Source organism: Grampus griseus (genome assembly GCF_964374135.1).
Source record: "Grampus griseus genome assembly, chromosome: 4".
NCBI lineage: Eukaryota > Metazoa > Chordata > Mammalia > Artiodactyla > Delphinidae > Grampus > Grampus griseus.
This window is the reverse complement of record NC_138997.1, coordinates 39991766-40017603: the sequence shown is the minus strand read 5'-3', so window position 1 is coordinate 40017603 and position 25838 is coordinate 39991766. Positions and strand designations below refer to the sequence as shown.

The following is a 25838-nucleotide window of genomic DNA, read 5'->3' as shown; positions in this document are numbered from 1 at the left end:
GAGGCCGGGCCGCAGGCTGGCGGCGACCAGCGGAGACCGAGGCCGGGATACCAGCGTTGGCCCAGGCTCTCCCTGAAGGGCCTGGGCCCTCAAAGAGGAAAGAAGGGGACAGGCGGACACACCTGGCGGGGACCCCCGGCGACCAGTTCCTACAGTAGCGCCGCGCTCGTCGGACTCTCCCAGCATTCGCCACCGCCCCTCCTCCTGCCCAGGGCCACCTCCACGTTCCGCTCCAACGTGGCAGTCGCAACCCCGCCCAGCCGGCTGTCCGACGCTTCCGGGAGCGACGCCTTGCCCCGCCCGCCCCGGCGCGCGGCCGGCCACGGCACTTCCGGGAGCGATGGTGGAGGAGGGGGCTCGCTCCCGCGCCGTGCGCGCCCCCGTGAGGTTAAGGATCGGTTCTCGGAGGTGGCGTGCGGTGGCGGCCGGGATGACGCGAAAAAGAAAAATCCTGCTGGGCGTAGCTGCCTAGCGGAAGAAGGGCCCCGGCCCGCAGGAACGCCACGTAGCACTGGTCCTGTGAAACGTCAGCAGCCCCCGCGGCACTGCCAACGCGACCAGCCACCGAAAATCGGGCTGCAAGGGCCTTATTGCAACAACTGTAACTGTGACTGGGCTCTTAAAATTGCTTACTTGGTTCTACGGCATTGCTTACTGAGACTTCTTTAAAACCAAACGGATCTGTTTATACCCAAAGGCTGTTGTGGACGTACTTGATTTGTTACTCTAAAGAGGCATACTGGGGTAAATAAGGTATTCCAGTTAGTATCCTGCGGTACTATTTGAGATGTTAGCATTTGCCTTCAGTCACTGTAACTATACTAGTTTCACCAGAGCCTGGCATCTAATTAGTGCGTTGCCTGGATGTTGTTTCTAGTTTACGGAGGAATTATTTCACAGCGAACAAATAAAGCCAGAGGAAAATCACTTGCTAAAGTACAGAACCTGTATAGTTCCCTTCCCATTACACCAGTCAAGGGTCTTTTCTAAACACCTTCACTGGAAGTAGTATCTCTTTTTTGCACACACAAAGCAAAATATAGCAAACACTCTTATTTAAGACAGTAGGCACATTTGTACTCACTGTACTCCTGCCAACACCCTTTTAGCGTTTTATACTTCTGGTTCCGTTTAAAAAGCAAATTTATTTATGTAGGGCTGTAGTAGACCTGCTCAAGAGTCTTAGGATAGAGTTGCTAATTTCTAGAATTCTAAAAAGCCTTCCATTTTTACTTACCGCTGCAAGGACTAGTTTACCTAAAAAGGTGTCAGTAAAAATCCCTGACTTAAAAGTGGGACCATCATTTGAGTCAAGTGAAAAGAAACATTGAATTTCCTACTGCCCCATTCCCCAAAGATCCCCCACCCTACTACCTGTAAGTGTGCAATGGTATGGAAAAGTATTCATAAGAACAACTTTCTCAAAACTCAATGATGCAAGCAGTGGTTACATTCTTTGGTATACAATCGTACAGTTCAATTACATGTCCCTATTGCATAAATCAAACTGCAAACCTCTCCACCCCGGAACCCCCTTTTTGTAGACCCTTGTGAGCTAAGAATGGCAAAAGAAAAATGTTTCATGAGAAAATTACATGAAATTCAAATTTTTGTATCCACAAAGTTTTACTAGAACAGAGCCATGCTAAATGGTTTGTTATTGTCTATGGCTGTTTTTGGTGCTACAAAGGCAAACGAGTATTTGCTAGAGACTATATGGCCCGCAAAGCCTAAAATATTTACTATATGGCCCTTTACAGTAAAGTTTGCCAACCCCTATTCTATTAGACAGGATTTTACCTACAAATGGATTAATGCTCAAAGTCCAAATGAGACATTTAGTATTATAAATTTTTATTTCAAAGACTTGATGTAGTAGCATACAAAGACAATGTGAAAAATGTCAATTATAATATATATGGTTATAAGGCTAAAATATAGTGGTTTCTCAACTTGATGTATTTATATCTGGTTGAATACAAAGACTCCTTAGCTTGTTTTAAATGCAGGCGGTTCTGGCTTTGACTATGCAAGCTGAAACTCTGCAAAGTCTTAATCTATGGGATTAACAATCTATGATTATTCTGTAACCTTAAAATTTGCCAAAACATTAAAAACCCTCTGGTGTTGGTTATAAATGTAATATAGTAAAATTAATATTTAAAACACTAGAAACATTGGGAATTCCCTGGCGGTCCAGTGGTTAGGACTTGGTGCTTTCACTGCTGGAGCTCGGACTGAATCCCTGGTAGGGGAACTGAGGTCCAACAAGCCACGCAGCACAGCCAAAAAACAAAAAAACCCAAAAACCCCAAAACCGAACAACCCCCCCAAACAAAACCCCAAAACAAACCACTAGAAACACTGAAAATTATAATGTTTTATTTCTTTATAAAAAATGTATCAAGTAGTTTGAAAAGTGCTTGCTTTCTTCACATTATATGACTTATAACATGGAGTGTGCATCTTATCTCTGCCTTGGCAAACTGTCATACTCCTTTCTAAGTTTGAATCAGCTTCCAAAATTTTATCCTTTGTGCCGTCAATGTCATAAAACATCTCTGAAAGTTCCTTCAATGTGAAGTTTTTCAACAGCATGACTTCTGAGACACGTTCATCCTTTACAACTGCTTTACTCACGTAAAACTTTATATTTGCCTTCACTATGTTCTGCCTCCTGCATATCTAGAACTATTTCTTGAATGGCACCAGTGTCAACATTCCCAGGATCATCTTTATCTTCTAACTCCATTTTACATCCCATCCAAATCCTGCAGTTTTTTGCATAGTACAGTCTCTCACTACTGTGCAAAGCAAGGACTGCCTGTAATTCTTGGAATCTTGAGTGCAAATTTCACAGTAGCATCCTTATCTGAGCTTGTAGCTTCACCAGGTAGCTTAACATTAATCAATTCATGTTGACTTCTGAAACAATGAAACCAGCCTTCACTGGCAGTAAATAGATGTCCTTGTAATTACCATTTTCCTTCAATGCAGCAACTAACTTCAATGCCAAACTGACTGGGATTTGTTTTTGATTACAGTCCTCAATCCAAAGAAGTAAATGCTCCATTTCAACCATCAGCGGCTTTCTGTTCCTAGTACAATTTAAACGAAAAGATGTTGAAGCAACTTTACATTGTTTTTGTATTCATCAGACTTTTAAAATGTGGCTTGTACTGTAGCTTCATGTAGGCCTAGGTCTCATCCTATCTTTGCTTTGCTGTGGCCATTTTCAAATCTAACCACATCTAATTTCACTTCCAGTATTATCACTTTTCATTTCTTTGCTATTCTGTCATATTTGTTGACCAATTCCGTCTTCTGATTTTCTATTTTTGCAAAATCTCACATGGGTTTATCCCTAGGAGACAAGGAGGCAACACAAGTATATGCTTTACTATCTGTGTGTAACTAATAGATGTTCAGTGACCAATCACCAAGACTTTGAAAGAAGTCATGTAACTGCTACTGTTCATGATGCACATCTTTGCATAATGATTTTGCAATAAAGAGCCAGTAGCAAAGTTTATGCAATAATTCAGTTAATACTGTGACAACTAAAAGTTCAGCTGTGTTGTTGTGGGACAGCTGTTGTTTAACTACATTGTGAAAACTGATATTCACGCATGGTGAAATGGTGCAAAGTAAGGACTACCTGTATCTAAAAAGAAAAACTTGTATTGGTAGTTAACAAAACAGTCAACTTTTTTTTTTTTTTTTTTTTTTTGTGGTACGCGGGCCTCTCACTGTTGTGGCCTCTCCTGCCGTGGAGCACAGGCTCCGGACACGCAGGCCCAGCGGCCATGGCTCACGGGCCCAGCCGCTCCGCGGCATGTGGGATCTTCCAGGACCGGGGCACGAACCAGTGTCCCCTGCATCGGCAGGCGGACTCTCAACCACTGCGCCACCAGGGAAGCCCAAAACAGTCAACTTTTAACCCAATTTAGTTAACTACTAGCCAAGCCAAATCCTAGATCAAATAAAAACTTCAGTTTTTCTCAAAAGAATGTTAATTCCAAGACTCTGAATTACTCATTGGAGCTAGAAGAATGTTTGGAAGTAATATAATATAGAATTCTTCAAATAAGGATTTGCAGACAGTCCAAAGACATCCTTTTGTGAATTTAGGCCCCCTTCCCTCATTTCAATAATCTTTAGGTCTGCAAAAGAGTAAAGTTCTGGACAACCATACTGCTGTCCAGATTGTAAAACTTTACAATCATCACAAGGCACAAGGCACAAAATTTACTGGATAGCAGCCAGTACTATGTTTACTTCTGCAAAACAGTAGCATCCACCCCGTTAATGTTTACATTTTGTTTTCGAATGCATTTATTTTGTAAATCTTTTCATTAAGGGCAATAAACAAAGTTTATATCAACTTTAAGAAATAGAAAATTAACTTAAATCAACATTGAGTATTCACAAAAATTTTCCCGCTTTATATTCCTCCAATTTGAAAAACACCCCAAGATTACACGCCTGATTAATGACAGATTAATCTGGTATTAGATTTGAGATTCTTAGCTTCTGACCACTGGCCTATCTGTTATTCTTGAAGAAAGCTAAAGTTATAGGATGGTCATCCACTGGCACACCAAACAATTATGCACAGAATATCCAATAATTCAGCAAATTTAAATCCCAGAACATATGATCTCTAATTCAGGGCCTGAAAGAATTGTATTATTTTTAAGAAAAGATGACTGTCAAGGTTAAAAGTCCTACCCCCCACCCACCCAACTGCCTATGCTGTATTAAATCTATTGATTTGGAAAATTATATTATTTTTGAAATAGTATTTATTATCTTTGAAAGCTGAAAAAATAAGGAAAAATTTTAATTGAATATGATATCCACATTATGCTCAATATATAATGAATACAATATCCAATTTTTTGCTCAGATTTGATTTTTGTCTTCTTTTGTCAAAACTGAAAAGTTTATAAACCTCTTACCTTATATAAATCTTCGAATTCCTGATAAATAGGACAAATGGTGTTCTCTAAGAAAAACACCCTTCAATTTTATTCCTAAAATGAAAAACATTTACAGGCAAGTCAATATACAAAACCCACATTTTATCTATAAGCCTCATGATTTTTTTTCATTATGTCCTCATCCACATACATTAATCACAACAAATCATGATGTGAACAGCAGTGGAAAAGTTTAATCATTGGACATTTATACTTTCTTCTTATTTTCAACTTAAGCTCTAGCCTTAAAGTTTTTATTGCTTAGCTCCTTTTAAAAAATACGTAATAAATGCACATTTCTATAGTTTTAAATTCTCTCACATAGAACAGATAAGACCTCCAATTTTACTATGATTGGAAAAAACCCATAACAAAGATAATTTCAAGCATATCATTTACTACTTTGCACAGGTTACCTTATGCTAACTTGGAGGTGTCGTCTTCTCAAGATCAAGCCTGATATGGGAAGGGTAACTATACCTTAATACATTCCCAAACTGGTTATGCCTTGCTTTATATGTAATGTTTTTGTTATCAGACAAGGTTTCCAATGATCAGAAGCACTAAAGCTTTAAAGGAAAAGGGGGAAAGTCGTCTCTGTTAACAAAGAACTTTTAAGCAGTAATAATGGGAAAAGACTCAAAAGATTACAAATCTCAGGAACTAATTAGAATTCTGCCAATTTGGAACATTCTGACTTCTTGACAAAGTCTGTTTTGCTCATTAAGAGGGACAGAGCCCATGGTGGGGGAGAAAGTAGCAGAAAGAAAAGAAAGTATACTCACCCTATTGGATAAAAATCAAGCTTTTGGGGAAAAGGGCAAACTGCTCTAAGTCTGCTGCTGCATATTTGTATCTTTACTCCATCCTATGTCAAATATTTGTGTAACTGCCTATAAGTAACTGGACTACATTCCTTGAAAAACTCTAAACATTAAGGGTTTGTCAACTCCTCCAAGTCAATCTGAACCCCAAGCAAAATAATAGAGGAAGGGGACACACAATTTCTATCTATAGTCTAGTGCCACCAGCTTCTCTAACCGCCTCCACCTAGGAGGAATTGGGAGAGGGGAAATGGGTCCGAGAAAAACAATATTTAATGAAGGCAGAAGATTCTGACTATAAACTGAACTTTCTTTTCTTCTTTGGCTCCGGACACGCAGGCTCAGAGGCCATGGCTCACAGGCCTAGCCGCTCTGCGGCATGTGGGATCTTCCCGGACCGGGGCATGAACCCGTGTCCCCTGCATCGGCAGGCGGACTCGCAACCACTGCACCACCAGGGTAGCCCTGAACTTTCTTATAAACTCCTTAGAAATTTTCCAAAATGAATGTAGCACCACTTAAGTAGTTTATATATACATAGGCGAGAAAGAAACCATGCACCATAGCAAAGAGAGCACTCATTTGGATCATATGCTCTCATACTTCATCTGACTTGAGGGTCAAAGATTAAATCTCTTGATTTAATAAACTGAAACAGTTTTTTAAAAAAAGTATTTAACTAAAGTGTGGCAGTCAACCTCCAAGATGGTCTCCAATGATCCTACACCTCTTAGCAGTCACACCTTTGTATAGTGCCCATCTATACCATACCAGGACCAACAGGATAGGGTCCTGTTGGTGTTTTGTCACTTTCAAGACTATTGAAAGACAACCTTCTATCTTGGCTTTTCTCTCTTGGACGAGTGTCCGAAAGCCAGCTATCATGCGGTAAAGACACTCAGGCAGCCCATGGAGAGGTTCACATGATGAAGAAGAACTGAAGCCCTTAGCCAACAGCCATCAGGGAACACAGGCTTGCCAAATGAGACAGTTTGGAAGCTGCTGTCTCTCTTCTACCTCCTCTCCCCAATGTTCCGTAAGTGTTTGTTGTTTTAAACTGCCAAATATTGAGTAATTTGTTACACAGCAATAAACAACTAACACAGAAGGTCACAATCCATATCCAAAAACTAAAACGCACAACTTATAAATTAGCTCTAAAGGTCTAAAATTCTTGGGAAAGGACCAGGTTCAGAACTGTCTTTATATTTAATCACCAATAATTTCAAGACCCCAAGGCTTTCTGAAGCAGAAAAAACCCCAGAGAATTAAAAGGATGAAAAATTCAGCAAGAATATGTCAGTCACTAGAAATACATTTTATTATATCAAGATGACAAATAAATGTAAAACTAGCTAAAAATCTGACAAAAAGGTAGGTATTCAATAAGAATGACACCAATCCTAGAAGGCAAAAAGTCTATTTACTTTCATAGGGTTGTTGAGAGAAATAAGTGTTTAAAACAAAAACAAAAAACTGTGTGTATAATACACTTAGTACAATGTCTTACATGTAACCACTCAATAAGCATTAGCTGTTACTATTTTTCCCCCCAAGTAACCAATTAATGAGATTCTATACCATAAAACAGAAAATTAGATTTCACTCAAGGCTTTATAAATCCATTTTTTACTTGGACAATCCTCCCCTTCCAATTCACTGCTTTTGTTCCAGGAATACTTAATACATTAAAAAAAGAAAGATATACTACCTCCCCTGCATATTTCTAGTAATTATCTTCCAAGACCCAGGAATCTTTTCCCAACATCTCCAAGAATATAATTCCTGAAAAGAGATATTTTATTTTAAATTATTTTCTGCACTGGTCAATGCTTTTGACAAATAACATCTTTAATACAGCTGACATATCCTCATTTACATATGCAGTAATCACAACAGTTCATTATGTGAACAGCAGTAAAAAGGTTTAATCATTGGATATGAAGTTATCAAAGGAAGCAAAGATGTAATCAAATGATTAAATCGAGAACTTCAATGTCACCAGTAAAACAATAAAAAATAGCAAAAAGCATGTAAAACTTATAAGCAAATGTAAAAATACATAAATACAACTCAAAATCAATGATTCCATTTATAAGGGACTGCATACTTCCCTATCCAAAAGTACACTAAGAATACCAAGAGCAGCGACCCCTTGTGGCTTCTGTAAAGTAAGTGGGTTATTTTCATTTAGCAGGTCTACATTTAAGTAAATCAGTTCTGCAACATAGCAGTTTTCTGTAATTCATCTGTAATTAATAATTAGAAGAATATTGTCAGAATAATGTGCGAGCCATATTATCAGGAAACAATGCAGCAGAAACACACGTATCTATTTGCGCGCCAGGGACTGAAAACACAAATTCACCTCAGACATTGTCTCTGCACTCAAGGAGCATCCTCTAGCAAGTTTCTTACAAACTTTGAGTCCTTAAAAAAGGGCAACCACCACAATGATACCACTTCACACCCATGAGAATGTGGAGAAACTGGAACCCTCGCCCATGGCTCGTGGGAATGTAAAATGGCAGCCACTTTGGAAAAGGTCTGGCATTTCCTCAAAAAGTTAAACATGAGTTAGCATATGACCCAGCAATTCCACCCTTAGGCATATACTCAAGAGGAATGAAAACACATGCCCCGACACAAACTCGTACACTACTGTTCATGGCAGCATTATTTGTAACAGCCCCCGAAGGAAAACAACCTGAATGGACACATAAAATGTGGTATATATTCATATAATGGTATATTTTTTGGCAATAAAAAGAAATGAAGTACTGGTACTACAACATAAATAAACCTTAAAAATATTCCAAGTGAAAGAAGCCAGTCACAAAAGACTAATTTCTGATTCCATTCATATGAAATATCCAGAATAGGCAAATCTACACAGACGAAGATTAGTGGTTTCCAGGGACTGGGGGAGGGAAAATGTAAGCAGTGACTGCTAATGAAAAGGGAGTCTCTTTCTGGGGTGATGAAAATGTTCTAAAATTGATTGTGGTGATGGTGGCACAACTCATGATACACTAAGACCCATCGAATTGTGCACTTTAAATGGCTTAATTGTATGGCATATGCATTATATCTCAATAAAACTCTTGCCAAAAAAAATAAGGCAACCAATTTTTAATTGAAAACTTATTTATTTCTATTTACCCTTATTCAGGATTTAATTGGTTGAGTGCTAAAAAAGCTTCTAATAGTCTAACCAGCTGACAGTGATTTAAATCCAGGTCCTACCCTTTGCACATCTTACAGCCAAGTTAAGTACATCCCCCATGAACCAATTTCCCCCATTCATGTACTATCCTTAGACCTTGTGATTTTTAACAAAACTACATAAGCAAAAGCTATGCTAATTTCATTCAAATAAGATATAAGCATATTATAATGGAAAGCAATCGTGAATAAGTAATACCTCGAGATGAATCTTTTTGGCTAGAGTCTGGATAAAGTAAACAAAAAGGGAAAAAACAACAATCTTGCTTGGAAATGTCTGACTCATTCTTGCCAGCTGGAGATAGAAACAAAAAAGTTAGGAACATTTCTGTTTCCTAAAATAGGCCTCTACAGTTAAGCAGGAAAGATGGCACATAATATATACTAAGGACCTCTTCAAAGATACAAAATAAAAACTATGTCCTACCTTGGCCCCATTTTGTTTCCTCTATGAAAACTTAAATCTTATACTGTAAACATAAAGAGCTTAACGAAGACATCGTTCTAAGATCTTCTCACCCTGAAAGCTATCCAGGATGCCCCACACCCCAACCAAAACCATTTCATTGGCCCTCTCTCCTGCCCCTCCTAGCACTGCTATTGATGAGTCCAAACTAGACCGTGCGCTTACCCCCAAACCCTGAGGACCTTCTTACCTTATTCCCTTCTTAATTCCCCCATTGCGGCAAAGGATCTTGCAGGAAAGAGTCAGTTGAATTGAAAGTCGACTTATCTTGGTATTACGTTCTCATTCAAGCTCCTCTGAGGTCACATACCTAACAGTCAACCATATCAATAGCCCCTACATTATCTCTGCATCAGAGAACTACAAAATAAAAGGCAAGGGGCTTCCCTGGTGGCACAGTGGTTAAGAATCCACCTGCCAATACAGGACACATGGGTTTGAGCCCTGGTCCGGGAAGATCCCACATGCCCTGGAGCAGCTAAGCCCGTGCGCCACAGCTACTGAAGCCCACGCACCTAGAGCCCGCGCTCTGCAAGGAAGAGTAGCCCCCCACCCTCTGCAACTAGAGAAAGCCTGCGCGCAGCAACTAAGACCCAATGCAGCCAAAAATAAATAAATAAATTTATTTATTTATTTATAAATAAAATGCAAGGAAATGACATGCCTCCCAGTAAATCATTTATTCGGGGTCCAATTTTGTCTTCAATATTTCTAAGGCGCTGCGTTTACCCCTCTCCCTCCTGTCCCTCCCGTCACATCCTCCCGTCACTTTCAGAGCTCGCACCTGGAGACACATCGGCATGCCACTGGATTCGCCTCAACTTTGGTCCTGCCTCTCCCCTTCGCATTCTCTCGCTGGGACTCACAAGAAGCGCGATGGCACTGGATTTAACCAAAGAGCACGGACGAAAAGGAGCCCACGCCAGCTAAATCCAGTAACCACCCTCCAATAAGCGGGGAGGGGCGGCCCAATGCGCGTCTTAATGCCCCTGGCCTTTCCGATTGGCTGCTGCGACACGACGTGGTCTGTGATTGGCCACAGAGACTGCCGCAGGGCCCCCGGAGAGAAAGGGTGGGAACCCTGCGCCTTAAGAGCCCGCTTTTCTCGACAAATAAAGGTCATAGACACAGTGTCTGCAGGCGGAGCTAACTTTATGAGGATTCATGCTGTCGCGGGAACACCGACGGTGGAGCCCCACGTAGCAAGAAGATGACCCGAAGTTGCTCGGCAGTGGGCTGCAGCACCCGGGATACCGTGCTGAGCCGGGAGCGCGGCCTCTCCTTCCACCAGTGCGTGAGAGCAGCCTCCGCGCTAATTCCCAGCACGGCGAGGCGGGAGGCAGGGCTGGCTGGGAAGGGGCGGGTAGGGCGCCATGCCATCGGCGTGGCGTGGCGTGGCGTGACGTGTGTAGCGTGGGGGCGGGGGAGGGAATTGGGCAACTTTGAGGGCTAACGCTTTTCCTCGTCTTCCTGCTCAGTGTTTGCTTCCAAAGTGCTTGCTTTCTCCATTAGCTTTCAGCAGGGGTTACTCGAAAGGAGTCTTGCTTCCTTTCGGGAGACCGGAAGGGAAGGCAGTTTAGAAGAACTGCTGAAGGCGTGCGCTTTCATTAGAGTGTGTGGCTTGGTCAGGAGCATGAGTACAGATCAGTTTGTTATGGAACTGAACTGGAGTCCCCTTTCCCACCGCGCAGGAAAGCCACTTTACTGACTCCAGGTTGTAGTGAAGGAAAGTCCAGTGGTGATTGCAGGGTGCCAAGCAAGGAGAATGGGCAGCCGGTGCCGAAAAGTCCCGAACTCCCTGATGGCTTTTAGGACTTTTAAAAGCAACATTTGGGGTGAGGGCTGCAGGCATTTGGGGTGAGGGCTGCAGGGTGCATGACATTCTGATGGAATGGGGGGTAAGATAACAGTCTGGTGTTTAGAGGATGTGAATCATTGGCCTTATGGTTCTAGCCAGTCTGAGGTCTAAGTACTTGTGGTCAGCAGGTAGTCACCATCCTCCACCAGGTTGAGGGGTTAGTTTTTGCAGAACTACCCAAAGATATGCCATCAGATTGTTTTGTATATCCCTTGAGGAGGAACTAGGACTCTATTTATCACTGAACTATTGTTCAGGCTATCTGGCTTAACTGCTTCCCCCCTACCCCCTACCCATTCCCTAACTCCCCTAACTTCCCTAATTAGTCGTTGCTTGGGTTCGCTCTTTGGAACTCAGGGAAGGCCTAGGAGACTGAATATTTTTGGGTTTTGTTTGTTTGTTTTTTTGACACAAAATGGGAGACACAGAGGGCTTTTGTACCCAGGAGGGCCCTGAAGGGACCTGCTCAGTTTCAGATTTTCACCAGTACTGTCATTACCAGTTGTTCAGTATCATTAGCCCAGCTCTGCAAGCCTGGTCCGACTCTGGCTGTAACTGGTTATGCAAGGAAATTATATTTGGCACAAGAGTGGGGCTTATTTTCAGACCGATCTAATTTGAACCCACCTCTGTGGTGTAGTCTAGTAAAGGTCATTGAGATCAATGAGAAGTGGAAAAGTGCATAGAATAGATACTCACAGACAAAAAGAAATGTACAGTGTTTTTTTTAAAGTGGTAGCCTATTAAGGCAATATGAGGGGTAGAGAGTCAAACCCCTGACAAAGGACTTTTATGAAAAAATCAAAAAGAGCTGTGTGGGACAAGTGGTATTTGAGTTGGACCTTGAACCTTACCTAGATTGGAGAGTGGGGCGGAAGGAATATAGTATTTAAATAGGAATAACATGGAAAAATATAAAGGGATGGAAAGTGAAGATGTAATGTAGAAGAGTGGGAAAAGTAACTTGGAGACAAATTATCTAAAAAAATTTAACATGTCAAGTTAAGTAGTTTCAACTATATACGGTAGGCCATTTGTAGTATTGCTTAGTTTAAGTAGGGCTGCGTCCTCCACCTAAGCTGTTATAATTGTATCCTTTCTTCTCTGGGATTTGTTTCCATCAATTAGTTCCTGTCCTCTTTTTATTGTAAATTGCTCTACTGGTTACTTGCCTAAAAACACTGAACGTGTTCACATGACTTCCACTTTTAAACAGACACACACTCTTGAACCTTTGTGCACCTCTACACTACCCTCCCCTTCCATTTATAACCAAGTTCCTCAAAACAGAAGCATACACCTATTTCCCTAAGTCCTGTTGCCTTTTCACCCTACTGTAGCCAGATGTCTATCACCACTATAATGAAACAGCACTAACTGAGGGTCATTGGTAATCTTGCCAAATCTAAATAAGCGCTTGTAAATCTTTCTCTTGACCTCTTTTAACCTTCAGTCATATCGACCCCTCCTTGAAACTCTCATCTCCCATAGCCGTACTGACACTCTCTCCCTCGTTCTCTCCCTTTTCTTTAATTTCTTTCTCAACTTTTTGCTGCTCTGTTTTTCCTGTGCCTTTTTCTTAGTTTCTTTAAATAGGGAAGAACTGGCTTATTGCTTTTATTTGTTTTATATGTTGAGAACCACAGTAAGACCTGCTTAATTAAAAAAAAAAGTGATGCATTTATTATAGTAGTCTGCTATGATTCTTCCAGCCTGATTTCTTCCCCATTCATTCCATTTTCTAGATTTCTGGAAATGATTTTCCTAAAAATGCAAATTTTATCATGCTGGTTCCCTGAAGGAAGGATTTTAATCCCTTGGGCTCTTCAGTGCCTACAAGGTAGAGTCCAAGCTCCTCTGTGAATCCTTTCCTCATACACCTCTCTTCCAATCTGAAATATATTTCTATTATTTTATAATCCATATGTGCGGAATTAAACACACGGAATCGTCTGTCTTCTTGACACCTAGGAAGTTGTAAGCAAGGCAGGAAAGAATAGAGACAGGAAAAGGAGTTAGAATACTATGGTGTTAGTTCTGGTGACAAGGTAATATTGATCTGAAGTAAGGACTCAGCAAAAAGGTAATCTGAGAAGGAGAGAATTAGTCAACTTGCTGTTGCCTGAAGCCTCCATCTTCAAGCTATGTGATCCTGGAGCTCTTTCCATAAAAAACAAAATAAAACAAAAACAAAGAACCTGAATACATGCCTCTGATATATGGATAGTGATTTATAATAATTTATAAATTTATATATGAAGTGATATACTAATATATATTATGAAACACAAAAATTAGAAGATGAGGCAAAGAGTTATAAAAATGAATTCTGATAATTTCTTCAACTCTCAATAGATGAGTGTAGACTTCTGTGGTGGCCATTGACCTGAAGGATGGATCGAAAGCTTATGTAAGGCATACAAGACCTTTTGTGATCTGACCTCTAGCTACCTCCCATCTATAACTACTCCCAGCTACCTCTGCACTCTCCTTTCAAGCCTCCGAATTAGTTTACTTTTCCAAGCTTTATCAGCCAGAAAGTTCCAAGTAATCATTTCATACCTCTGTGTCTTTTGCATCTGCTTGGAGTGGCCACTCTGCATGGCAAACTCCTATTGACTCTTCAGCTCTAGCTCAGATATTATGTCCTCTGAAGCCTTTCCCAGCATCCCCAGCACCATCACCACAGTCGTGAAAGAGGTTGTAAGGACATAAGCAAGGCACTGTGGTTGAAAAGCCTGAATCAAAATGACTCACAAGTGTGGAAACTGTTACTATGAGAATATTGGTGCTCTGTCAAACACATAAATGGCTAAATACAAAGTGGGACTGGCAAGTTAAAATTTAAAGTGTCCCTTTGATTCATTCCCTTTTTGTAGGTATAAAAAGATTAAGAAATTCAATTTATTTCATAACCAAGGAATTTATGCATGATCATTTGGAAGAGTTTTTGCCTTAATTGTTGTAATGACTTCTATTTTTAAACTTTTATTTATACATAACAAACACCTATTACCCATCACTAGGAATAAGCAGATGTTAACATGTTTGCTTTTGTTCTATTTAGAAGAGACTTAAGTTATAGGTATAGTTGAAGCCTTGCCCCTCAATCATTTCTCTCCCTCGCTAGATGTAACCACAGTAGAATTGGTTTTGTTAGCCACTTTTCTGGAAAATATTTGATGTGCAGGATACAAGAAGTAAATCTCTGCTAATAGCATAAAAAAGACATAGTCGATAGGAGGAAGAAAATGGATTCTGTATTACAGTGTAAGCCATTTCATTACTGTGTATATGAGATGGTGATGGATTTGGGATTTTTCTTCTGCCAGAGGTGGTTTTAGACTAGGGAGACATGAATTCCAGTTTTAATTGACTATTTACTGGTAGCTAAACTTGGCTGCTCCAGTCTTGGTTTCATCTTCTGTAAAAGGATAAAAACCTGTCTTGCAGAGTTTTTTAAGACCAAAACTAAGTCTTTAAAATATATATATAGCACAAGGTAAATGCTTTAAAAGTGGTATCAATTGTTAATACCAATTTAATTTTGTCCAGAACGCAAATTAGTCAGTCATGCTGGTTAGACTGCAGTATTTACCAACCCTTTTCATGTCTTTTTGAAAATTGGAAATATTTGTTTAATACTTTGGGGCACACCTACAAAGCAGTTTGGGACTAGTAACTACTTCAAGGGCTCCAGGTGGCCCAGGCCCACCCCATGGGCTAAGGGGATTGATAACTGTACTGAGCAGGCATGCCAGTTGGGAAGCTTTGCATCAGAGAATCAGGCTGGTAATGTAACTTGGTGGACTAGTCAACTTTTGATGGTCCCTTGCATGGTTAGAGACTACACCCAGTCTAGAAATGTGGCCTCACAAACACGTGCCATCAGTTAAGAAAAGAGTCCAGTGAAAACAGAAAGGTGTGCCTCATCTTTATTGGAAAAATAATTCTCTGTACATTCTCTCTTGATCAAGTAGCATCATCTTCCTGGAACAATAAAATAAAAAGTTCCGAAAGTGGAATTAGTTGTTCCTAAGAAAGAACAAACCTTGGATAGTACTTTACCATTTACAAAGTGCTTTTGAACGCATCTGTATCCTCAGGTACTCTTACTATCGCCCTGGAGGAGGCTGACAGATTGAGAGATGTATCTAATACTACATGGCTAGTAAAAGGGAATTGAGACTTAGAGGTTTACCAGTTCAGTGTTCTTTCTCAAGGTGATTGAGAGAGTATCTCAGAATTAAGTTTTATCATAACTGTCATATCATTTCCCTAACAAGTAGCTAAGGAAATTAAAATTTTCACCAGTTTCATTTCTAACAACTATGTGTTTTAAAGCCTGAGTTAAAATATATAAAAGTCATAGGCTACCTATAGATCTATCTCCAAAATAAATCAAAGAAGAGGGTGCAGGGAATTCCTGGTAGTCCAGTGGTTAGGACTCCGTGCTTTCACTGCTGAGGGGCCGGGTTCAGTCCCCGGTTGGGGAACTAACATCCCACAAGCCACGCAGCGTGGCCCAGAAAAAGGAAGGAGAAGAGGGGACACATTTCTGAGGGTCAGGAATTGAGGAGTGGATAAGGTGGATGTTACGGAGTATCTCATAAGATTGCAGTCAAAATGTTAGCCAAGACTGCAGTCATTTGAAGCCTTGACGGAGACTGAAGGATCTACTTTCAGAAAGGCTCCCTCACATGGCCTTTGGCCGGAGAACTCAAGTTTCTTGCCAAGTGGACTCTCCTTAGGGCTCCTTATGACATGGCAGGTAACTTCCCCCAGAGAAAAACCATTCAACAGAGAGAGCAAGGACAGATCCTCAGTGCTTTTTATGATCATGTTTAATGCCCACTATCACGTCTGCTTTTTTATATTCCTTAGAAGCAAATTACTAACCCCAGCCCACACTCAAGGGGAGGGGAATTAGGTTCCACTCCTTGAAAGGAGGAGTACTGAAGAATTTGTGGACATCGTTTAAAATTGACATAGGGCTTCCCTGGTGGTGCAGTGGTTAAGAATCCACCTGCCAGTGCAGGGGACATGGGTTTGAGCCCTGGGCCGGGAAGATCCCGCATGCCACGAAACAACTAAGCCCGTGCGCCACAACTTCTGAGCCTACGCTCTAGAGCCCGCGAGCCACAACTACTGAAGCCCGCGCGCCTAGAGCCTGTGCTCCACAACAAGAGAAGCCACTGCAATGAGAAGTCCGCACCCCGCCACAAAGAGTAGCCCCCACTCACCGCAACTGGAGAAAGCCCGCGCGCAGAAACAAAGACCCCATGCAGCCAAAAATAAATAAATTAATTAATTAAAAAAGAAATTGACACAGGAAAGGAAAGACACACATATTAAATTTGAGCAGATTCTGTTAAGTGTAAGCTATGAAGATAGAATGTGCAGGGTGTTTAATAGAAGAATTGTCCACATACAAATTGAAACAGATGAGATCACTTAGATATTGAGCTTTTGGATTTAAATTTATTTTATTTCAGTAAATTTAAAAAAGCACGCGGGCTTTCTCTAGTTGCGGCGAGCGGGTCTACTTTTCGTTGCAGTGCGTGGGCTTCTCATTGCGGCGGCTTCTCGTTGCGGCGGCTTCTCGTTGCGGAGGCTTCTCGTTGCGGAGCACGGGCTCCAGGCGTGCGCGGGCTCAGTAGTTGTGGCTCGTGGGCTTAGTTGCTCCACGGCATGTGAGATCTTCCTGGACCAGGGCTTGAAACTGTGTATCCCGCATTGGCAGGCAGATTCTTAACCACTGTGCCACCAGGGAAGCCCGAGCTTTTGTATTTAAAAAGTCAAAGAACTTTGAAAAATGAAATCAGATCAAGTGAATTAAACTTTAATTAACTGGACTTAATGTTTATGTAAATCAGTTAAATAATAAATCGGTTTATATAATAAATACTACTGTAGTATTACTATATTTTCATGTTAATGGAATTTTAATATGATTGCTGTAGATTTCCAACTGATACCATTCAGCGCTCAAAATGGATCAGGGCTGTTAATCGTATGGACCCCAGAAGCAAAAAGATTTGGATTCCAGGACCAGGTGCTATGCTATGTTCCAAACACTTTCAAGAAAGTGACTTTGAGTCATATGGCATAAGAAGAAAGCTGAAAAAAGGAGCTGTGCCTTCTGTTTCTCTATACAAGGTATTTAAATCTAGGTGTAAACAATATTAAATTTTACAGAGCCTTTACAAATCAAGACAGCTCACATTACAGCTAGATTTTACAGAGATAAACACAAAACCAAAAACCTAGGACTTAAAATAAATCCTATAATACACTTTAAATGCCTAGAAAATTAGTTTTTTTAAAAAAAATATATGTAATATTAGTAATTGTGCTTTGGAGCTTTTTAAAAAATAAAAATAAAGCATATACGGGACTTCCCTGTCGGCCCAGTTGTTAAGACTCTGCACTTCCAATGTAGTGGGTGCGGGTTCCATCCCTGGTCGGGGAACTAAGATTCTGCATGCTATGTGGTGCAGCCAAAAAAGTAAATAAATAAAATGTATAAATGTAAACCATATGTCTAGATATACATAAAGGTTACTAAACTGATCACAAAAATCAACTAGTAGATATAAACAGCTTTAGAATTCAGGCTTTTGTTTAAGTATGAGACAGTTTTCACAATACTTTGAAATTATCTACCCCCTCCTTTTTTTGGCTCTCCCCAAAAATGTTATTGATCTTGACCAAAAACGTACCTAATTGTTAGCATTGATACAGAAAGAGGTATACGGAAAATAGAAGACTTTCTATGAGTCAGTCATCAGTATTGGTGTTACAGTCTTATGTTTCTTTTGATTGCTTTTATTTTATCCCAGTCACCAGTATTGGTGTTACATTCTTATGTTTCTTTTGATTATTTTTATTTTATCCTTTTACCCCTTAGCCACATGCTCATCTATGACTCAATCACTGTCTGCAGTCTGCAAATAGTCATCCAACTGTTCTATCCTTACTCTACCCTCACCTTCCTCTTATTCATTGGAGTCTCCTTCTTTCGGTATTGTTTTACCTTATTCCCTCTTTCAAAAGAATATTGTTGGTATCAAATCCAAACTCATAAGTTCGAAGAGCTTTCTGTTAATTGATTTGTGCATCTCTAACTGCCCTGAATTCTCTTTTTGAACCACATGTACTTACCCTCTGTATATATGATAAATTGACTTGCTTTCATGCTTTCGTTTAAAATCAATAATAGTTACAATTTATTGGGACCTACAGTGGTCCAGGCACTGCACTAGGCGATTTACGTAAAGTATCTTATTGTATCCTTAAAACAACTCTGTATTATTATCCACATTTTATAAGTGAGAAGATAAAGGATTATAGATGTTAAGTCACAGCTAACAAGTGAGGGGAGCCAGGAGTGTTAATTCCAAAGCCCATGCTCTGTCCTGTGCCTTCCTGTTTGTGCAAATAACTTCCCTGTCCCCTCCATTAAACCATGTTATTACTCCTTCAAAGAACAACTCAAGGGGCTTCCCTGGTGGCGCAGTGGTTGAGAATCTGCCTGCTAGTGCAGGGGACACGGGTTCGAGCCCTGGTCTGGGAGGATCCCACATGCCGCGGAGCAGCTGGGCCCGTGAGCCACAACTGCTGCGTCTGCGTGTCTGGAGCTTGTGCTCCGCAACAAGAGAGGCCGTGATAGTGACAGGCTCGCACACCGCGATGAAGAGTGGCCCACACTTGCCACAACTAGAGAAAGCCCTCGCACAGAAAGGAAGACCCAACACAGCAAAAATAAATAAATTAATTAATAAACTCCTACCTGCAACATCTTCTTTAAAAAAAGAAAAAAGAAAAAGAACAACTCAAAACTCCTGTGAAACCGTCCCAAATTACCACCACCTTTCTCTAGTTACTTTAATCATTTCGGAAACTTTCAGCATCATGTTACTATTTCTGTATAGAAGCCAAAAAAAACAAAAACGAGAACAAAAATCCCAAAACTTGTTTACATTATCCCAGAGATCATATATTTTAAAAAGTCAGAGATTATGACCTTTTCTTTCATAACTAACTCTCCACAGCAACCAGGTGAGTGCTTTGTATTCAGTGGTATTTTTATAGATAGTCATTGTGTGATAATTTCTAAAATAAACTTCACTTTCTATTTGTGTCATAGGTTCTCCAAGGTGTACACCTTAAAGGTAAAGCAAGACAGAAAATCCTAAAACAGCCACTTCCTGATAATTCTCAAGAGGTTGCTACTGAGGACCATAACTACAGTCTAAAGAGACCTCTCACAATAGGAGCAGAGAAATTGGCTGAGGTGCAACAGATGCTACAAGTGTCCCGAAAAAGACTGGCTTCCGCAAAAAACTACAGGATGATCAAGAAGAGAAAGGGCTTACGATTAATTGATGCACTTGTAGAAGAGAAGCTACTTTCAGAGGAAACAGAGTGTCTGCTACGAGCACAATTTTCCGGTATCTTCCCTAATGACCTGTAATACTTACAATGTAGCTCTTAATTTTTCTGAAATATCATTACATATTTATTTTGTATTGCCAATGGAAATATGCTTTTAGCTGAGAAGTGAAAAGTCTCTAGCATAAGCAAGAAGAATGAAAAATAATCACCAAAATCCTTTTATGATTTTACGATTTTAAAAGTAATATGTTTGGGCTTCCCTGGCGGCGCAGTGGTTGAGAGTCCGCCTGCAGATGCAGGGGACGCGGGTTCGTGCCCCAGTCCGGGAAGATCCCACATGCTGTGGAGCGGCTGGGCCCGTGAGCCATGGCCGCTGGGCCTGCGCGTCCGGAGCCTGTGCTTCGCAACGGGAGAGGCCGCAACAGTGAGAGGCCCGCGTACCACAAAAAAAAAAAAAAAAAAAAAAAGGTAAAAGTAATATGTTTATTACAGGAGAAGCAAAGAAATGTATAAATAATAAAAATAACACATAAACCTACTACCCAGAAATGAGATCATATGGTTTATACCATATATTGTACTTTTCACTTTTTTTTTTTTTTAATAAATTTATTTATTTTTGGCTGTGTTGGGTCTTAGTTTCTGTGCGAGGGCTTTCTCTAGTTGCAGCGAGTGGGGGCCACTCTTCATCGTGGTGCGCAGGCATCTCACTGTCGCGGCTTCTCTTGTTGCAGAGCCCAGGCTCCAGACGTGCAGGCTCAGTAGCTGTGGCGCACAGGCTTAGTTGCTCTGCGGCATGTGGGATCTTCCCAGACCAGGGCTCGAACCCGTGTCCCCTGCATTGGCAGGCAGATTCTCAACCACTGCGCCACGAGGGGAGCCCTGTACTTTTCACTTTCTAAAAATATTAAAAAATTTTTTTTTTAATTTATTTATTTATTATTTATTTTTTTGGGCTGCTTCGGGTCTTAGTTGCGGCACATGGGCTCCTCGTTGTGGCACTCAGGCTTCTCTAGTTGTGGCATGCAGGCTCTCTAATTGTGGTGCGTGGGCTTAGTTGCCCTGTGGCATGTGGGATCTTAGTTCCCCAACCAGGGATCAAACCGGCATCCCCTGCATTGAAGGATGGATGCTTAACCACTGGACTACCAGGGAAGTCCCTACTTTTCACTTTTTGTAATCACACACTTGTCACTGCAAATTCTTTGTAAACAATTTTAACTGCTAGATAATTTATCACTAAAGTCTTTTTTTGCAGTGAGTTGAACTAGATAATTTGCAAAATCCCTTTGAGTTTGAAAATTGTGTTAAGTCTCCAAATTTTTTTCTGTAATACTCTATAGAGTATATATATGTTCATTGAAAGACTACCTAGTCTTCTTTGTGAACCAGGATATTTGAAGAGGGGCAAAGTAAGAATTGCCAACTTACTCTCTGATGAAAGCAGCAGAGATTTTGGATTTGCATTCTGGTAAAAGAAGCATGTCCTTTTCTAGACAAGAGTAGGTATCTCCAATGGAAGAGAGTATTTTGTGTTTTTCCAAGAGGGGAATATAGGTTATAAATAGGGGTCTGCACCAGGAACAGAGGTTTTTTTTTTCTCTCAGTGGTAGGGAAGATTGTTCATTCTGAATAGTTCCCTATCCCCCAAAATATTTCTTGTGTCTAATTTTCACTCTCAGATAAATGATGACCAGGGAACAAACTAAAACTGATAAATGTCCTCATAATCCAGAGACTTAATTTATCCATTTATGTCATTTTCTTCCCTGTTCCTCTAAAAATCTCCACTCAGGCTGCCAGTGAATAGTAAAACATAACGACTGAAGTTGACACATTTTTCGTCCCTCTTTGTAGTGAAATGATCCAAGGTGAACAGGATAAATTGGTTAACACTCTCTAAGATTGGATAGTAACCTCTGAACAAACTCAGTTAAAATGTAACTATTTGAATTTTGGTGCTTATCACATTTTATATCCAAATGCTATGGTCTATGCCTGAAAATGTTACTGTACACATTTTTCATCACAAAGAATAAATTTATTTTAACAGATTTTAAGTGGGAGTTGTATAACTGGAGAGAAACAGCTGAGTACTCCACAGAAATGAAGCAATTTGCGTGTACACTCTACTTGTGCAGTAGCAAAGTCTATGATTATGTAAGAAAGATTCTTAAACTGCCTCATTCTTCTATCCTCAGAACGTAAGTGAATTACATTTTAGATATTAAATAAAATAAACATTTTGTTCTTTCACTGTAGTTTATACATTAATGCTATTAGTATTCATACTCTCCTTTTGTCCACTTTCTCTTTTTAAAAACTTCTAGGTGGTATTTGCATGTTATCACAGTCGATATTTCACCCACAGAATGAAGACATATAGGCTGACAAATTTTTTTGCATCTTTCAGTTGGTAGAGACACTCTGGGTGGTAAAATCTAAATCTTGAAATATTGGAATTTCTCAGACACTTCAGTAGTTTTAATATGTGACTAATCTAGAAAATCGAGAACAATTGATTGATATCTAGGTTGATACCATTGGTTTGAGGCAAAGATCAAAAATCTGAATTTTTCCTAAGCACTGTAGTTGGTGCCAATGCAGGCTCTCCAGAGACCAGATTATGAAAAATAATTTTTTAGAATTTGTGGTCAAAATACATAGCTATATTTATATTCTCTTAGTGGGAAGCAAATAACAGTGACTTTTATAGTAATGCCTTATAAATTTAATACTCAATTTTTACTGTTTTTTTCATCACAGGATTTACAGATTCTTTTATTTTTATTTATTTACTTATTTGACTTAAATGACAGAAATGTGTTATTGCCTCACAGTTCTGGAAGTTAGAAGTCCAAAATCAAGGTGCTGGCAGGGTTAGTTCCTTCCGAGGGCTGTGAAGTAAGGGTCTGTCCCATGCCTCTCTGCTTGGCTTGTAGATGGTGGTCCTTCTCCCTGTGTTTCTTCACATCGTCTTCCATTATCCATGTATGTTTCTGTGTCCAAATTTCCTCTTTCTATGAGGACCCAAGTCATGTTGGATTAGGGTGTGCCCTAATGACCTCATTTTAACTTGATTACCTCTGTAAAGACCCTATCTCCAAATAAGATCACACTCTGAGGTACTGGAGATTAGGACTATGATATATCTTTTTTGAGGGACACAAGTCAACCCATACCAGTCACTTTCCTGCTGCCCAAGCCTCCCATTACCCATAGACTTCTTCCTGTGGCTCACTGAGCTTCTGTGATGTGATGTGGCTCCTGCTGGACTCTGCGGCTCATCTCCTGCCTCTCTCCCTGCCCTCTTAGATTCCACATTCCTATTGTAAGGCATTTCTTGCTGCTTCCTTACCTTCGAGACTTACTAGTCCATCTGCCTGAAATGCCCATTCTCCCTGTTAGTCCTGGAGATTGGTCCTCACCCTTCAGGCTCAGATTAGGTATCACATCCTTTCTGAATCCTGGCCTGCCATTCTTCCGATTCTGGACTAGGTACCCTCTTGCGCACACAATGTGGAACTGAATCTTAGTACTTAACACTGTCTTCCCCGCTAGACTGTGAGCTGCCCAAGTATGAGGTCTGTGTCTGGTTCTTTGTTACACCTCCTGCCCTGGAGGGGTGCCTGGAACACAATGGTCTGTTGATAAATATTTGTGGACTGAAAGGATGCCTGGATGGTTGTTTAGGATTTTGAACAGATGTAAAGAAGAATTGCATTGGACCTCAAATCGCTGTCTAAAGAGCAGCACTTCATTTAATCCACTGCTATTGGGGCAGAGGCCGCCCAGGAATGGCAGGAGCCTTCTCTCCTGGAAGGTGCTTCTTGGTTTCTTATTGCTTCAACTTTAAAACAGACTCATAGGGGCTCTGGCCTGGAGAAACTCCTAGAGATCATGTAGTCCAACCCCCTTTTTTTTTTTTTTGCGGTACGCGGGCCTCTCACTGTTGTGGCCTCTCCTGTTGCGGAGCACACGCTCCGGACGCGCAGGCTCAGTGGCCATGGCTCACGGGCCCAGCCGCTCCGCGGCATGTGGGATCTTCCCGGACCGGGGCACGAACCCGTGTCCCCTGCATCGGCAGGCGGACTCTCAACCACTGCGCCACCAGGGAAGCCCCAACCCCCTCATTTTAAAGAAGGGGGAAACTGAGGCTTGGTGGGAGGAAGGACCTTGATTATTATGAGGGTTCTTTTTTTTCCCACTTGGGGGGAAACTTCTCTTCTTTTAAATTGAGATGTAATTGACACATAACATTATGTTAGTTTCAGGTATACAATGTAATTATGTGTTTGATATTTGCATTCGATATTTGTATATATTGCAAAATGACCACCAAGATAAGTCTAGTTAATATCCATCACACACATAGTTACAAATTTTATGTGTCTGTGATGAGAACTTTGAAGATCTACTCTCTTAGCAACTTTCAGATATAGGTACAGTATTATCAACTATAGTCACCATGATGTACATCACATCCCCTTTAAAAAAAAACATGAATGAGAATTTTCCTCCACACATACTATTAACATAATACTACTACTAACAAATTTAGAAATGAGAGAAAAAGGAGGAAAATTCATTAATTGTTCCTCTAGGTTATATTTAAACAATTACTATTAACATAGGGAATTTTCTTCCAGTCTTTTTTCTGTGCTTAGATTTACTAGTTTTTTACATAGTTATGATCTTGAATAGCTGCAGAATATCAGGTAGTCGTACCCTACTTAACTTTGGCATTCTCCAACTATTGGACATTTATATTGTTTTTATTTTTTGGTTGTAACTGCTGTTTTGTATATTGAGATGAACATTTGTGTATAGGCTGATTCACTCTCTTCCATATGTGATTTTACCATTTAGGCCAGATATTACACTTATTTATAAACGTCTACTTTCTGGTAAGCAGGGGACATTTTTATAGACACTATGTTGCTATCACTTCCACGTGTTTTTTAGTCAAGTCCTCTCCTTTGCACTGGTTTTAAAGCATTAGTTACTGATTTTACACTACAGTTTATGTGAGACATTCCATACGACTTCTCATCTCCCCCCAACCCCGTCCCCCATGGTTTTCTTCATTTCTATAGTTCTGCATCAACTCCTGAATTAAGTCTTCTCTGGTAATTCCAGCTCACACTGATCTTTTTTCTCTTCATGTCATTTTTCATTTTGTAACCTTTGCTGTGTCATTATTTTGATTTACAATTTTAGTACTCAAAGGGTTGCTTATTTCTTTGGATACTTTGTCTGAAACTAAGTTACCTTGTTTAATGTGATAGTAATACATGCTTAGTATAAAACATTGAAACAATATGTAAGTATATAAATACCAGAAAGTGAAAAATATTTATAATACTTCCATTCCCCTAATCCCACAAAATAACCAGTTAGCAATTTGGTATGTATTCTCCCAGACTTTAAAAAAAAACTATCCATCACCCAAATTTTGTTTTCATGGCCATCTATTATTCCAGCATATTAGAAATACCTAGATTTTATACTGAGAAATCTGAATGGTCAAAATTTTTTATTTGATTACATTTCCCTTCATTTCCCCTGTTTATATCTATTTTCAGCACATCTGTGCTTAAGTATTAGATGTCTAATCATATTGAATATTCATTTATTCAAGAAACATTTATTGATCATGAGCAGCCAGTGAGACAGGAGGAAAACCAGGAGATTGTGATGGCCTAGAAGCCAAGTGTAGAAAGTATCTCAAGGAGATAGTATTGCACTGTGTCAAATGCTGCTGGAGATCAAGTAAGATGAGGACAGTCAATTGACCATTGGATTTTGCAAGATGGAGACATCAGTGATGACCTTGATAAAAGCAGTTGCAGTACAGTGATGGAGAGATAAGCCTGGCTGAAGTGGAATCAAGAGATACTGGAAGGCAAAGAAGCAGAGACAGTGATTATGGACTCTCTCAAGGAGTTTTGCTGTGAAAGGAGAAGAGAAATGTGTCCGTAAGTGGAAGGAACATAAATGGAGGGGAGGATATTTGATGAGATAGCAGATGCTGCACCTTGTTTGCCTGCTCATGGGAGTGATCTAGTGCAGATAAGAAAATCAGT

General features: G+C 40.3%; 1 protein-coding gene and 1 long non-coding RNA gene across 16 annotated transcripts in view; both read right to left on the bottom strand.

Moving 5' to 3' along the window:
* SEC31A (SEC31 homolog A, COPII coat complex component) overlaps window positions 1–251 on the bottom strand; it is a 64529-nt gene extending 64278 nt beyond the window's left edge. For 10 of the 13 annotated variants that reach the window (XM_082652745.1, XM_082652746.1, XM_082652752.1 and 7 more), the window contains exon 1: window positions 123–231. Coding sequence is in view for 2 of the 13 variants with exons in the window: in XM_082652743.1 (XP_082508869.1) it covers window positions 123–186 (64 nt within the window). In the remaining 11 variants the exon portion in view is untranslated. Of the gene's footprint in view, window positions 1–122 lie in introns of all 13 variants that reach the window. The other 3 variants (XM_082652743.1, XM_082652744.1, XM_082652740.1) reach the window with 2 other exon arrangements.
* A 2126-nt stretch (window positions 252–2377) lies between these two features.
* On the bottom strand, window positions 2378–10428 carry LOC309822148. Of its 3 annotated transcripts, none has more exons than XR_014296706.1 (6): window positions 10282–10428; window positions 9688–9807; window positions 9231–9326; window positions 7518–7591; window positions 4962–5036; window positions 2378–3364 (listed from the first exon to the last, which is right to left on the bottom strand). It is a non-coding gene; the product is annotated as an uncharacterized lncRNA (long non-coding RNA). The 3 variants fall into 3 exon arrangements; XR_014296707.1 differs by having other exon boundaries at window positions 2378–3098; XR_014296708.1 differs by lacking the exon at window positions 9231–9326 and having other exon boundaries at window positions 2378–3098.
* Between the last annotated feature and the right edge of the window lie 15410 nt (window positions 10429–25838).